At 47.6% G+C, this 12,054-nt stretch overlaps 3 protein-coding genes across 6 annotated transcripts; 1 reads left to right on the forward strand and 2 right to left on the reverse strand.

Annotated features, from left to right (window-relative positions):
• Positions 1 to 299: 299 nt before the first annotated feature.
• Positions 300 to 5,167, forward strand: LOC127314458 (calcium/calmodulin-regulated receptor-like kinase 1). Of its 2 annotated transcripts, none has more exons than XM_051344925.1 (8): positions 300 to 437; positions 1,269 to 1,671; positions 2,111 to 2,264; positions 2,332 to 2,458; positions 3,251 to 3,336; positions 3,422 to 3,493; positions 4,287 to 4,490; positions 4,581 to 5,167. In XM_051344925.1, the coding sequence occupies exons 2-8, from the start codon at positions 1,358 to 1,360 to the stop codon at positions 4,920 to 4,922; spliced, it is 1,299 nt and encodes a 432-aa protein (XP_051200885.1). In that variant the 5' UTR covers positions 300 to 437; positions 1,269 to 1,357; the 3' UTR covers positions 4,923 to 5,167. The 2 variants fall into 2 exon arrangements, with proteins under 2 accessions (XP_051200885.1, XP_051200887.1); XM_051344927.2 differs by having other exon boundaries at positions 307 to 437; positions 1,264 to 1,671.
• A 347-nt stretch (positions 5,168 to 5,514) lies between these two features.
• LOC127314459 (protein VASCULATURE COMPLEXITY AND CONNECTIVITY-like) lies at positions 5,515 to 6,530 on the reverse strand. Its single transcript, XM_051344928.2, has 3 exons — positions 6,389 to 6,530; positions 5,993 to 6,198; positions 5,515 to 5,910 (listed from the first exon to the last, which is right to left on the reverse strand). Exons 1-3 carry the CDS (start codon positions 6,488 to 6,490, stop codon positions 5,724 to 5,726), a joined length of 495 nt encoding a protein of 164 aa, XP_051200888.1. The 5' UTR covers positions 6,491 to 6,530; the 3' UTR covers positions 5,515 to 5,723.
• Positions 6,531 to 6,709: 179 nt separating this feature from the next.
• On the reverse strand, positions 6,710 to 10,031 carry LOC127314457 (pentatricopeptide repeat-containing protein At5g50390, chloroplastic-like). 3 transcript variants are annotated; one of them, XR_007859664.2, is made up of 3 exons: positions 7,828 to 10,031; positions 7,696 to 7,758; positions 7,108 to 7,181 (listed from the first exon to the last, which is right to left on the reverse strand). XR_007859664.2 is itself a non-coding variant. In XM_051344924.2 (2 exons), the coding sequence occupies exon 1, from the start codon at positions 9,881 to 9,883 to the stop codon at positions 7,832 to 7,834; it is 2,052 nt and encodes a 683-aa protein (XP_051200884.1). In that variant the 5' UTR covers positions 9,884 to 10,031; the 3' UTR covers positions 6,710 to 6,840; positions 7,828 to 7,831. The 3 variants fall into 3 exon arrangements, 2 of the variants coding, with proteins under 2 accessions (XP_051200884.1, XP_051200883.1); XM_051344924.2 differs by lacking the exons at positions 7,108 to 7,181; positions 7,696 to 7,758 and adding an exon at positions 6,710 to 6,840; XM_051344923.1 differs by lacking the exon at positions 7,696 to 7,758 and having other exon boundaries at positions 7,054 to 7,181.
• Between the last annotated feature and the right edge of the window lie 2,023 nt (positions 10,032 to 12,054).

Genomic DNA, 12,054 nt, shown 5'->3' on the forward strand with positions numbered 1-12,054 from the left:
TTGTATGATGGCATTGTGCCGGAAATACGGAAATGTTTATATTTGCTAATACCATAAACAGTAAAGTCTACTATGAATCCCACTAAGAGGACTATGAATTAATTTGAACTTAACCACAATTACAAAACTACCCTCAAGGCAAAGCTCTCTCTCCTCTGTCTCTTTTTTCGAACTTGCCTTTTCTTTTCCTTTTTCTCCCTTTCCATTTGCTTTATTCTGCACAGGAAGTTACACTCTCGAAAGTCGTCTTTCTCTCACCTCTCTTGGACACCAAGCCAACACCAAATCTTTCCGGACCTATTCCACCCCAATCCGTCGGCATTACCCGCTGGGATCGCCGCGACCATAGATCGCTGCCCGGAGACGACCCGAACAAGCGCGCGCGGATTCGCCCGCCCGCGGCTCCATCTGCTCCCGCATTCGGGTAGTCCGCTCTGGTACGTTTCTTTGATTCGGTTTCTTGATCTTTGGATTAGCACGAGCGGTTCCGCGTTCGTTTCATCGGTTCGGACGATCTTTTCTTGGGTTCGTAGTTCTTCCGCCAGTTTATGTCTTGCTATTCTAGGCATACTGTTCGTTGCAACGTCTCCCCGTCCCCGGGTTTATTGATTTTTATAGTGTTCAGGGTGGGAAGTGTTGTTCTTGATTCCAAAGTAGAAGTTCACACTCCCTCAGAAAAAGTGAAAGTTGACACATTTGCGATTCGTATTGGCGATTTTAGTGTTTGTGGAGATTAGCGTTTGGGGCATCAGCCATCAGGTGACATGATCGGAGTTCTTAGGATGGAAAGTTCCCCAAATTTTTGGTATTGCTATATAACTGCAGTGGGGAAATTATATGGGTCCTTAGAGTTGCGCCTAATTTTTTTTTTCAGTGTTTCATATGAGCAACTAGTCTGATTTTTATGTAGAGTAGTAAATTGAGATATCCTGTGTGGTATTAATGATAAATTAGTTCACGACAAAAAGGTTCTAGTACTCCAATTTCTCAGTTTGGAAGTTAGTTCACCAATAATATCCACCGTCCACGTCTAATATGTCTTCACGTAGATAAATTAGTTCTTAAATTTGTGTCTTACCAGCGGTGTCCCAGTGGTTCTTAAAGATCTGATGTTCTGATGTGACATCAGTTGAGATGGCAAAGTCTCCCTAAAGATTGCATTTCCATTTCATGATGTTGACCCGGAAAGCCACCTAATGCGTGAAGCCACATGGTGTCACTGTTCAAGGCCTCCACTTTACTATTCCTTATACTTGTTGGCAGGGCAGATATAGCTGTTGGCCTCCTTCCCCGTCAGAGCTTCCATGAGGTGGATGCAATATCCTATGTGCTAGGATCTGCATCTGAATTGGGGAGAATGAATGGGGTTTCTGAAGGTTTGATCATCGGTACAACAGTTGGTGTTGTGATAGGGCTGCTGCTTGCTGTTGGAATACTCCTGTGCATGAGGTATCGGCGGTCTCAGGCCCAAATAAGGAGTAGTAGCTCAAGGAGGTCATCATTGGTTCCCATTCGTGCAAATGGTGTTAATACATGTGCGGAGCTCTCGAACTCAACTACAGGGCAGGATTCACCGAGGGAGTGTGAAGATCGTGGGGTGTCTATGTGGACTGAAGGGCCTGGAAGGAAGAGCCTAATATCAGCTTCTGGGATACCCAAATATTTGTACAAGTATGTTTCCTTGCTTTTTCTTTATTCTTATGGTTGCAACATTTATAGCTGTATAACTAATTGGGCCCTACGCCATTTGCTTTCAAGTAATTGATCTAGTTTTAGTGGTCGGTTCTGAAAAGAAGTTCCTGTCATTGGTTTGTTATATCCTCCTTTGACTTATATATGTCTGGACCTACCAACTACAATGGGATAAGATAATGATGGTTGGTTTGTACTGAGAGAATTGGACAAGATATATAAGTCAAACATATATCTACGATATGTTCCCTATCATTCACTCATGTTTCTTCTGTAAGGTGTTGTCTCATGTTTTGATAATTGAAGTATGATCATGAAATTGTGTCTTGTACGTAACTTAGATAATTTAATTATGATCACGAAACTGAGTCTTCTTCTTGTTTAAATTAATCGTTCAGCATTATTTTCTGTTGTCTAGGGAACTGCAGAAGGCTACCAGCAATTTCACAACACTATTGGGTCAAGGAGCCTTTGGTCCTGTTTACAAAGCTAATATGTCATCTGGTGAGATACTGGCTGTTAAAGTACTTGCTAACAATTCAAAACAAGGTGAAAAGGAGTTCCATAATGAGGTAAGCTACTGTTTATAGATGATTAGAAACGGGCATGCCTGGTAATTTGATGGATACCTAATTTCAGGTCTTACTTCTTGGGCGATTGCACCACAGGAACCTGGTGAACCTGGTCGGCTACTGTGCTGAAAAAGGGCAACACATTCTGTTATATGCGTACATGCCTAATGGGAGCCTTGCATCACACTTATATGGTATTCAACTATTTATTATCTCCGTTTGGAAACTGTAGAACTTCATTTAGAGTACTCCTTACAGTAATTACTTGGGCACATTTGTGCTTGGTTGCTACCATAACTCTGTTTTAATTTGAACATGGTACAGAAAAGACTTTTAATTTTGTAAGAACTCGGTGATATGAAACTCATCAAGTACAATTAGCATATCTGAAAAGTCTTGAAAATGCATTAATGTTTGATGCTTTCTCCGTTTTAACTTGATAGTTCTTGATCACTGAGAAAAATAACCACCACCCTTTTTTTGCGGTCTTTTAGCTGATTTTATCAGATAAAGAACACCAGTGGTTTTCATATGAATTAAGTCAATAGACACGATAACTCTGTTTTAATTTGAACGTGGTACAGAAAGGACTTCTAATTTTGTAAGAACTCGGTGATATGAAACTCATCAAGTACAATTAGCATATCTGAAAGGTCTTGAAAATGCATTAATGTTTGATGCTTTCTCCCTTTTAACTTGATAGTTCTTGATCACTGAGAAAAATAACCACCACCCTTTTTTTGCGGTCTTTTAGCTGATTTTATCAGATAAAGAAGACCAGTGGTTTTCATATGAATTAAGTCAATAGACAATACTTAAACTTTGTTACTATGCTTGCGTAGTATCCTTGAAAAACTATTGATGTGATTTGCCTTGTCAATCCATCTTCTGCAAGAGACTATACCTACAGGCTACAGCCAGAATTTCACATGTTACATTTAGGTACTACTTATTTGGTTTTGTTTCTGAAGACATTTGTGATTCAGGTGAAAACAATGCACCATTGAGGTGGGATTTGAGGGTAAACATAGCTCTGGATGTCGCTAGGGGTTTGGAATACCTACATGATGGGGTAAGCTGTTGTGACGCATGTATTTGAAGCATGGTCCATGATGAAATGCCAATACATTACTTCATCTGGCTTAACTTTAGTGCAGGCTGTCCCTCCGGTAGTTCATCGAGACATCAAATCACCAAACATTCTACTGGATCAGTCGATGCATGCTAGGGTATGTTGTACATCTCTGTTATTCGTCTTAGTATCCATGATTTTTTAAACACTTGTATCCATCACCTCTGGAGCAGTTCCCCTTATCTGTTTTTCAGTTTGTATATCTGTAATTCTTAACTTGTACTGCCGACATTTGGTTTGTACTTGATGCTGGATACGGCCATACACTGAAAGCAGCATCAGGACTTTGTTTGTGCTGTTGTATGTTGTCTTCATTTGTCCTTTATCTGCAGGGCTTTGACTTCGGATACCAACTTATTAATGTATAGAAACACAATCAATATATTAGCATACTTGAGATTAAGAAAATCCACGAAACATTTATACTTAATCAACCTGTTTCTAAAATACCCTATTTTTCTTGTAAATACACATAAAGAGAACTAAGAGTGCTCAGTTGGCTATAGATGCGAGTACATGCCCAGCCCACCCACGTTCAAGGCCTATCCTCCATGGGTCGTGCTCATGGTGTCTTATTCTAATTAAAATGCCATGGGTGCTAGTGCCTGTTGGTTGAGTTTTTTTTTTTATGTATAAAAGTATACATCAGGAGCCTTCTGCTATTTTTCTAGAAAAGGGAAGCTTTATTATACACATCAGCAATTAGATGAGCCTTTGTTTATTAAGACACATAGGACTTTTCTGATATTTGGTGAATGGTGATTATGTGAAGAACTCTACGTTTATGTCAGCTCAAATAGGTTTTCTTGCACATTATTACCTCTGTTGCCTTTATGTCTGAAACTTCTGTTCCTAGGCCTGACACATGAGGAGCATTCTTTGTTGGCCAGGTTGCTGACTTTGGATTGTCAAGAGAAGAAATGCTTACTCGAAATGGAGCCAACATACGTGGAACTTATGGATATCTTGATCCAGAGTATGTGTCCTCGCGATCATTCACAAAGAAGAGTGATGTGTACAGCTACGGTGTTCTGCTATTTGAACTGGTTGCTGGCAGAAACCCTCAACAAGGTTTAATGGAATATGTTGAGCTTGTAAGGAAGTCCACCTTCACTTATTTTGTAGTAGAATTTAGTTTGTGAGACTGTAATGTTAATGCTAATTACAATGCAATCTATGACCAGGCTGCAATCAATGCTGATAGCAAGAGTGGGTGGGAGGAAATCGCAGACTCCAGGCTAGAAGGCGCATTTGATGTGGAGGAGTTCAATGACATGGCTGCGGTGGCTTACAAATGCGTAAGCCGCGTGTCCCGGAAGCGCCCGTCGATGCGAGATGTTGTCCAGGCACTGATCCGAGTGGCGAAACACAGCCGCAGCAGCAGGAATCATCACAGTAGGAAGCTTCCAGTGGGAAGGACGGATGGCGAATCTTGTGACCTTGAGGCATCCGAGGGTCAGTCATCTGCCTCTGGCCATCAGAGACAGGAATCAGTTGGAAGTGTCTCTGAACTTCCGGATGTCTGACTGAAACGAACAAAACATTCGCCTACTGGTGTTCCTGGCTAACTTTCTCTTCTTTCGATTTGTGCAATTCTTCAGTTTTGTTGATATGAAAAGTACTAGGGTCAAGCATGGAACTAGTGGTTAGGGAGGTGAAGCATTGAGCAGTTTTGTGTTTGGTGAGTGCTGACTGACGTCAAGGGCTGTCAATAGTAACTGTGTTGTATAGACCTGCAGTGTAAATGGAAGCAGATTGTTACCATCATCTAGTCTACATGGTTTCCTGGATAGTGTGCTGCTTTAGTTCTTTCATAGAGCAACTGCCTTGCCTAGGAAAGGCAGCAATCTTATGTTCTGGGAAGAAGGTTAGCTTACAGATCAGTGGGCCTAGGAAAAGGTTGGATTCATTTTAAAAGGGTTCAAGGATCAGTTTTTATCTACCGAGAATGGATAATTTTGATTCAGTGTTTTGACATATCGAAACTTGCCAGAATTCCATCGGTCTACTCTGAGCTGTTTTATAGCACTTGCCTGAATTTAAAATTAACATACGAATTTCCCATAAGTTCATCAACATTTTTTTGTTTGGCAATCATTTACAACAAAGAATGACAAATCAGTTAAACCACAATAATATTCCTTTTTGTGCAACTTTGATACAAGATGGAGCTGGATGCTTCCATGAGTTGTGAAAGGGGTAAACGGCCAAATCACAAACTGAAAGATGAGAAAGAACAAAAGCAAGGAAAGAATGGTGATATCCTGTGAGAAAGTATCAGACTGTATGATCTCTTGGCCGAAAGCATAGCGCCTATGCTTACTGGCCTAACGAATTTCGTGGGCTGCTGCGGTGGCAGTGACATAGTACGCGATGGTGATCCCCGCATGGACGAAGCACATGATCCCTCCAAGGGCCAGGGTCTTGCCGTGCACGAACCCACACGATGTTTTCGACTTGGAGTTTGACATGGCCCCAGCAAGCAGCAGAGAGAACCCGACGATGAGTGCGATCCTATTTGTTCATCCAACAATAATTATTAGTCACCTTACATACAGATTTGCATAATATTTTTCGAAGGTGAGAGTGAAGTTACCATGAGAGAACTATGAGAGTTGCTGCGAGTTTCCTGTTGATGGATGCCCGGATGAACTCCACCTGAGAGCAGATGCAGGCACAGCCACCGAGGAAGTTGGCCACTGCGTGAGCAACTACCAGCAGCACTGCCGCCGCGAGCCCTAGCTGGTATGCTTTATACACCGGTTTCTCGCACTGGATGAAGAGCACAGTTACTTTTTTAGTCTGCCAACAAGATCAAATAACAAGTGTCAGACAAACTATTGTTACAAGCACCTGTAACTATGCAATAACAATCATCAATGAAGATATAGCTTCAATAGCCGAAAACATCAGTTTAAACCAACCTTTATTTCAAAGTTGTATATTTCATGAAGAAAACACGAGAAAATTTATCAATATCATGCAACAGTACCTTGTTTTGCGCAGCCTGAGCCTGAAGTCCTAGTATGCCAGCAGTGATATCCAGGGCTAAAACCAACACGCAGACAATGACAGCAGCTACCATTTTTGCCATCTTGTATTCTCAAACTTCTCCTCAGCTGAGTGAAGTTATGGGAGGAAGGATTGCCTGCTTACAATGAAGGAAGTCGTGGCCCTATTTATTGCTAAGCACTGAATAAAGAGATCAGAGCAAAAGTGCAGCAGGAGAATTTTCTCCAACTATGACGCAGTTAGAAACAAGCTGTCAAAAGATGCTCAAAGTGTTATACTTTCCTTCGATCCTTTGTTGCACCTGAGCTTTATTCCTTCCTTGCAGTACACAGATAAATATTGGCATCTCCAGTATGAAAGCCAACCCATCACATATTCAGGCTACTTTTGCAGATTCTTCTTTAACACAAGGTTTGTAAAGCTAGTGGAAAACTGGAAACATAGGGAAAAGTATCAACCTAATTTGCTCAAAGAAAACAATCTTCTTAACACGTCATAAAGGCCAACTTTTCAGAGAGTGATCAGAGCATATAAAAAGCTACTCACAAAGACATGCAAACAAGTTTAGACAGCAGTAAAATGACAAAGAAAAACAAGGAAAAAAGCATACCAATGAAAACCAATGATTAAAAATTATAAGCTTACCAAGCCTTTCATCCTGATTAATGAAGCTTCTCCAGTCCAGAGTTGGCTTTAGTACTTTTGAGTGATCAACCATCGGAAATTTTGTTTACCACAACATACTATAGGGTAACAACTGCTCAACATGCAACCTAAGCATAAGATATTTAATCAGACATACTATCACATATACTAAAACTAGCCAGATTCCACACACAAATGTGCGGTCAGATGCTACAAATTACTAAGTGAAGTTCTATTGGTTTTAACTTAGGTTATAAGCCATAGCAGTTATCATGTATCTATAATAAATTGATAAATCTCAATAGTCAAGAACAAATATGACAAAACAAAGACTTTAACAAAATCTCATAAAGCAGAAATTAACAAACAATGGAAACAATGCCAACGGCCAGGTATGCCATGTTCGAGTATCACACTACAGGTAACATGTAAAATCAGGGAATAATTTGTAGGTCAACTGCAACACCTCTTGTATGGGTTTCACATTCTATACTTTAGAAAGTGAAATGGGGTGCATTTACTGCAGATTACGATAATTGCTTGGTTTTAGTTTCATCAAATTACAGTGCAGGCCCCGATCACAAGGAAATAGCAATGCCTTTGGATAAAGCCAAGGTGGAATAATCATTCAGTCGGACATACCTAGATTCTGCACGTTACTCAATAATTGCTTGGTTTTAATTCCATCAAATTGCAAGCGCAGGCCTAGATTCACAAGGAATTAGCATGTCTTTGGATAACACCAAGGTGGATTAATCATTCAGTCGGACATACCTAGTTACCAGTAGTCACCACAAGAGCATGTTCCAAGTTTGAAGTGATGAAACCTGCTAGCATCTCTTACAGTAATCTCTCTCTTTGTAACTTTTGACACAAATTTGATAACCTTGTGGCAGTCACGACATAACCGATGGTTTTGATTGATCGTCAAGGGAGCAGATGGAGATGTGCTAATAAGGCCAAAAGCAACTGCAAGTTTTTCACTATGGTAAACTTTCAACGTCTCCTGCTCATCAGGAAGAATATCTGGGAGCAATTCATCATCCTCAGTGACATAACCCAGTTCTTTTATCTCCTCCATTAATGTATCTAGCCTCTGGTAAATTTCTGAACTTTTTGGGTTGAGACTATCATTAAAGAAAAACCCGTGATCTTTTTTCTTGACTGTGATCCAGCTACAAGCAGCCCCCATATGTAACCCTGCCTTCTTTAAGGTGTTAACCACAGTCAAAGCTTCATCATGTTTCCCAGAGCTAATATACAAGTTGAGAAGCACAATGTAATTGTTCACTTTCTGAGGTTCCATCGCCAGGAGCTGCTCCGCGGCTAATCTAGCAAGCTGAATGTTCTTGTTGATCCTACAAGCAGTGAGCAAGGCTCCCCACATGTTGGCGGTTGGGGCGAACGGTGCTTTCCTTATCATCGAATAGGCTTCATCTAGCAGCCCCTGCCGGCCAAAAAGCTCGATAACACAAGCATAGTGCATCGCACGCGGTTTCGTTTTCGGGTTATGAGCCATCAACTGGAAGATCCTCTTCCCTCTGTCGATAAACCCAGAAAACCTGCACGCATTTAGCACTCCCAGAAACGTCACGTGGTTCGGAGCAATCCCTTCAGCAAACAGCCTTTCAAACATCTCAACAGCCTTGGCCCCCATGCCGTGGTAGCCATACCCCGCTATCAGAGCGTTCCAGGATACGAGGTTCCTGCTCGGCATCCTGTCGAAAACATGCCTGGCGTCTTCCATCCGCCCCCACTTGCAGTAGAGATCAACGAGCGCCGTGTTCCCGACGATGTCCACCTGCAGCCCGCTCTGAATCAGGCCAGCGTGCATCTGCTTGGCGTGCTCCAGCAAACCCAGCCTGGAGAAAACGCCGAGCATCGTCGAGAACGTGAACTGGTCCAGCTGGACGCCGCTCGCGCACATGCCGTGGTAGAGGTCCAGCGCCTGGTCGCTGCGGCCGTGGAGCAAATACGCCGCCAGCATCGTGTTCCATGCCACGACGTTTCTCCAAGAAGGTGTCATCCCGTCGAACACCCGCCTCGCCTCGTCGACGCGCCCGCACTTACTGTACATGTCGATGAGCGCGCACGGCAGGTACTGGTCCTCGCGTGCCCCCATCTTGGCGACGCAGCAGTGGAGCTCGCGTCCGGCGTGGATTGAGCCTAGTACGGTGGCCGCGCGGACGGCCACCACGAGCACCCTCGGGCCAGCGGTCGGTCCCGTCTCGTCGCAGAGCTCCCTGAAGAGTGTCAGGGCGGCGCGGGGGCGCTTCCCGTCGACGAGCCCGCCCATCATGACCCCCCAGGTGACCCGGCTGCGGGCCGGCATTCCGTCGAACACCTCCCGCGCCTCGGCGAGCATGCCGCACGTTAGGAGCATCCCGAGCACCCGGTTCCACATGTACTGGTCGGGCTGGAACCCGGCGCTCTCCATGTGCCAGAGCACCGCCGCCGCGTCCCCGGCCTCGCGCAGGGCCGAGGCGGCCGTGACCAGCGCGTCGTAGGTGGGCGGCGGCAGGGCCGCGAAGGTCGCCCCCGCGCGCGCGTCCCGGAGCGCGTCGCAGGCCTCCCGGTGCCGCCCCGCGGCCACCAGCTGCTCGATGGCGGCGCAGAGGGCGGGGAGGTCGAAGGGGATGGTGCTGCTCCGCCTGCGCCGGTGGAGCGGCGCCGGACGCGGGAACTGCGGCCGGGGTTTTAGAGACTGGGGTTCGACCACCGAGCATGCGGAGACGGTGCTGGCCGTCGCCGTGGCCGTGGCTTTGGTGGGGTGGGTGGCGGCGCGGGGGTGGAGCGGGAGGGTGCGGAGGGGCGTGCGCTGCAGCTCCATGGACGGGAGACGGAGAGCTGGGTGCGGATTGGAGCGGGATTTTGGAGAAATGGAGGTGGATTTGAGAGGAAGATGAGGAGGGTGTTGTGCTGGGGTTTTGGGTTGGGTTTTGCGCGAGCGAGCGAGGAAGGTGAGAGCAGAGGGGATATCGTTTGAGCTTTTTATTTTTTATTTTTTCTTGTCTCGGCTGGTTTAACTGGTGGACGATGCTTTGCGGACATGTGATGCGGGGTGTATTTTTGGTGGGTCCCCCTTGTCGTCAGCTTGCGGATGGGTTTTAGGGCATCTCCAACCGCGCGACCCAAACCGTGCCCGCGCGTCCGTTTGGGTCGAGCCGGACAAAAACGCGGCCCAACATGGGGACGCACCGCAAAAGCGGACGGCCGCGGCGTCCGGAACGACGCAAACCCGGCCCAAATATGGGCTAGATTTGCGTGGCCGCGGATGGCACGCGCCATCCGCTCGCGTCCGGGCGTTGGTCGCCTCGTCTCCCTGGGGCCCACCTGTCGGTGACCAGGGAGTCTATTTAATGGGGACTGGAGGGGATCTGGTCCTCCACTCCAGTCCCCACTCCACTCCCCGCAGCGAAACCGCCGCCATGGCTAAGCGACGGTTCGCTTCCGCCAACGACGACGAAGCGAGCAAGCTAGCTGCCGTCGCCGGCGATGCGCTGCGGGAAGAAACCGAGGCGGCCTCTACATCGGAGAGGCCGCCCGCGGCGGCGCGGCATTGCCGCAACCGCCGCCTCTCTGCTCGAGCCGGCCGGAGTCCTCGGAGGAGGACCCGGACCTCCGCGCCGCGCTCATGATCTCGGCGGCGGAGGAGAGGCGAAATGGCCGCACCTCCATGCGGCCATTCGCACCTCCGAGATGGAGGAGGCGGCCCGGCGGGAGGCCGAGGAGGCGGAGGGCTGGGAGCTCTACGCCCAGGCCCGCCGCGCGACGGGAGGAGGAGGAGGCGGCGCGGCGGAGGAGGCCGCGCCGCACCGACGAGGAGCGCCTCGAGGAGCGGCCGGGCGGCAGAGGCCAGGCGCCGCGCGAGCAATGCGCGCCAGAGGCCAGGCGCCGCGCTCGGGCAGAGAGGCGCAGCCGTCAGGGAGGAGGCGCCGTCCGTGCGCCGCCGCAGCCTCGGGTGGCTCCGACCCCCACTCGCCGTGGGAGGAGGCCCCGTGGTCTCCGTGGCCGGAGTCCCCGGCGCGGTCGAGCCACAACAGCCGCCTCGCCGCCCGGGGACGTCGTCCACGACGATGACGTCGCCGACGACGCCCACAGGGGCTAGGCGGCGCACCGGCGGCCACCGCGCCGCCGACCAAACCCTAATAGAGGGTTTTAGTTTAAATTTAAAAGCCCATATAGGGGCTTCTTTTGTTAGTTATTTGCCCAAAATAGGGCTATGTACAAATTTGCCCAAAATAGGGCATATGTTTAATCAAATAGCGTTTAAATTTAAATTTGCCATTTTCATTTTGTTTTCGTGTTTCTCCAAATATGCGATGCGTCCGCGCGTTGGACGCACCGCGCGACCCAAACGGACACGCGGACGCGGGGCGCTGTCCGCGTGTCCGGGCGGTGACCCAAACGGCCCAAAACGGACGGCCCAACGCGTCTGTTTGGGTCGCGCGGTTAGAGATGCCCTTACATCAGGCGACGCAAATCGCCAAAATCAATCGGTTGCGTCCGTGCGGTCCAACGCATTTTGTCCGGCTAGGACAGCCATGTGCTCTATTCAAACTCATCTCAAACATAAAATAATGTAATATTTTCAAACAAATTTAACATAGAAACTGCGAAAAAAGATGTTCAAACTAATTACATAAAAAAAGTTACTTCTTCTTAGAAGGTCCCGCCTCGTCATCCTCACTGAGGCGTTTCCTGCTTGGCACCTCTTCGGAAGAGCTCGTCGGAGCATTTCCCTCCGATGAGTCGTACTTGGTGTCTTCCTCATCGTCGCTGCACGCCGGCTGCGCGTTCGCCTTCGCCCAGGCCCTTGCCTCCTCCTTTGCCACCGCCTCCTCTGCCTCCACTCGTGCCCACATGGCCTCTTCATCTCTTCCACCTCCTCCCACCATCGTCGACGATGGAGTCCCCCTCCTCCTCCTCGCCGTCCCTCGGTGGGAGCTAGAGCTGCTTGGTGTGCCAGTTCTATCCCACCAATGTCGCCATCCCGGCGGC

This window comes from Lolium perenne, chromosome 7 (assembly GCF_019359855.2).
Source record: "Lolium perenne isolate Kyuss_39 chromosome 7, Kyuss_2.0, whole genome shotgun sequence".
Taxonomy (NCBI): Eukaryota; Viridiplantae; Streptophyta; class Magnoliopsida; order Poales; family Poaceae; genus Lolium; species Lolium perenne.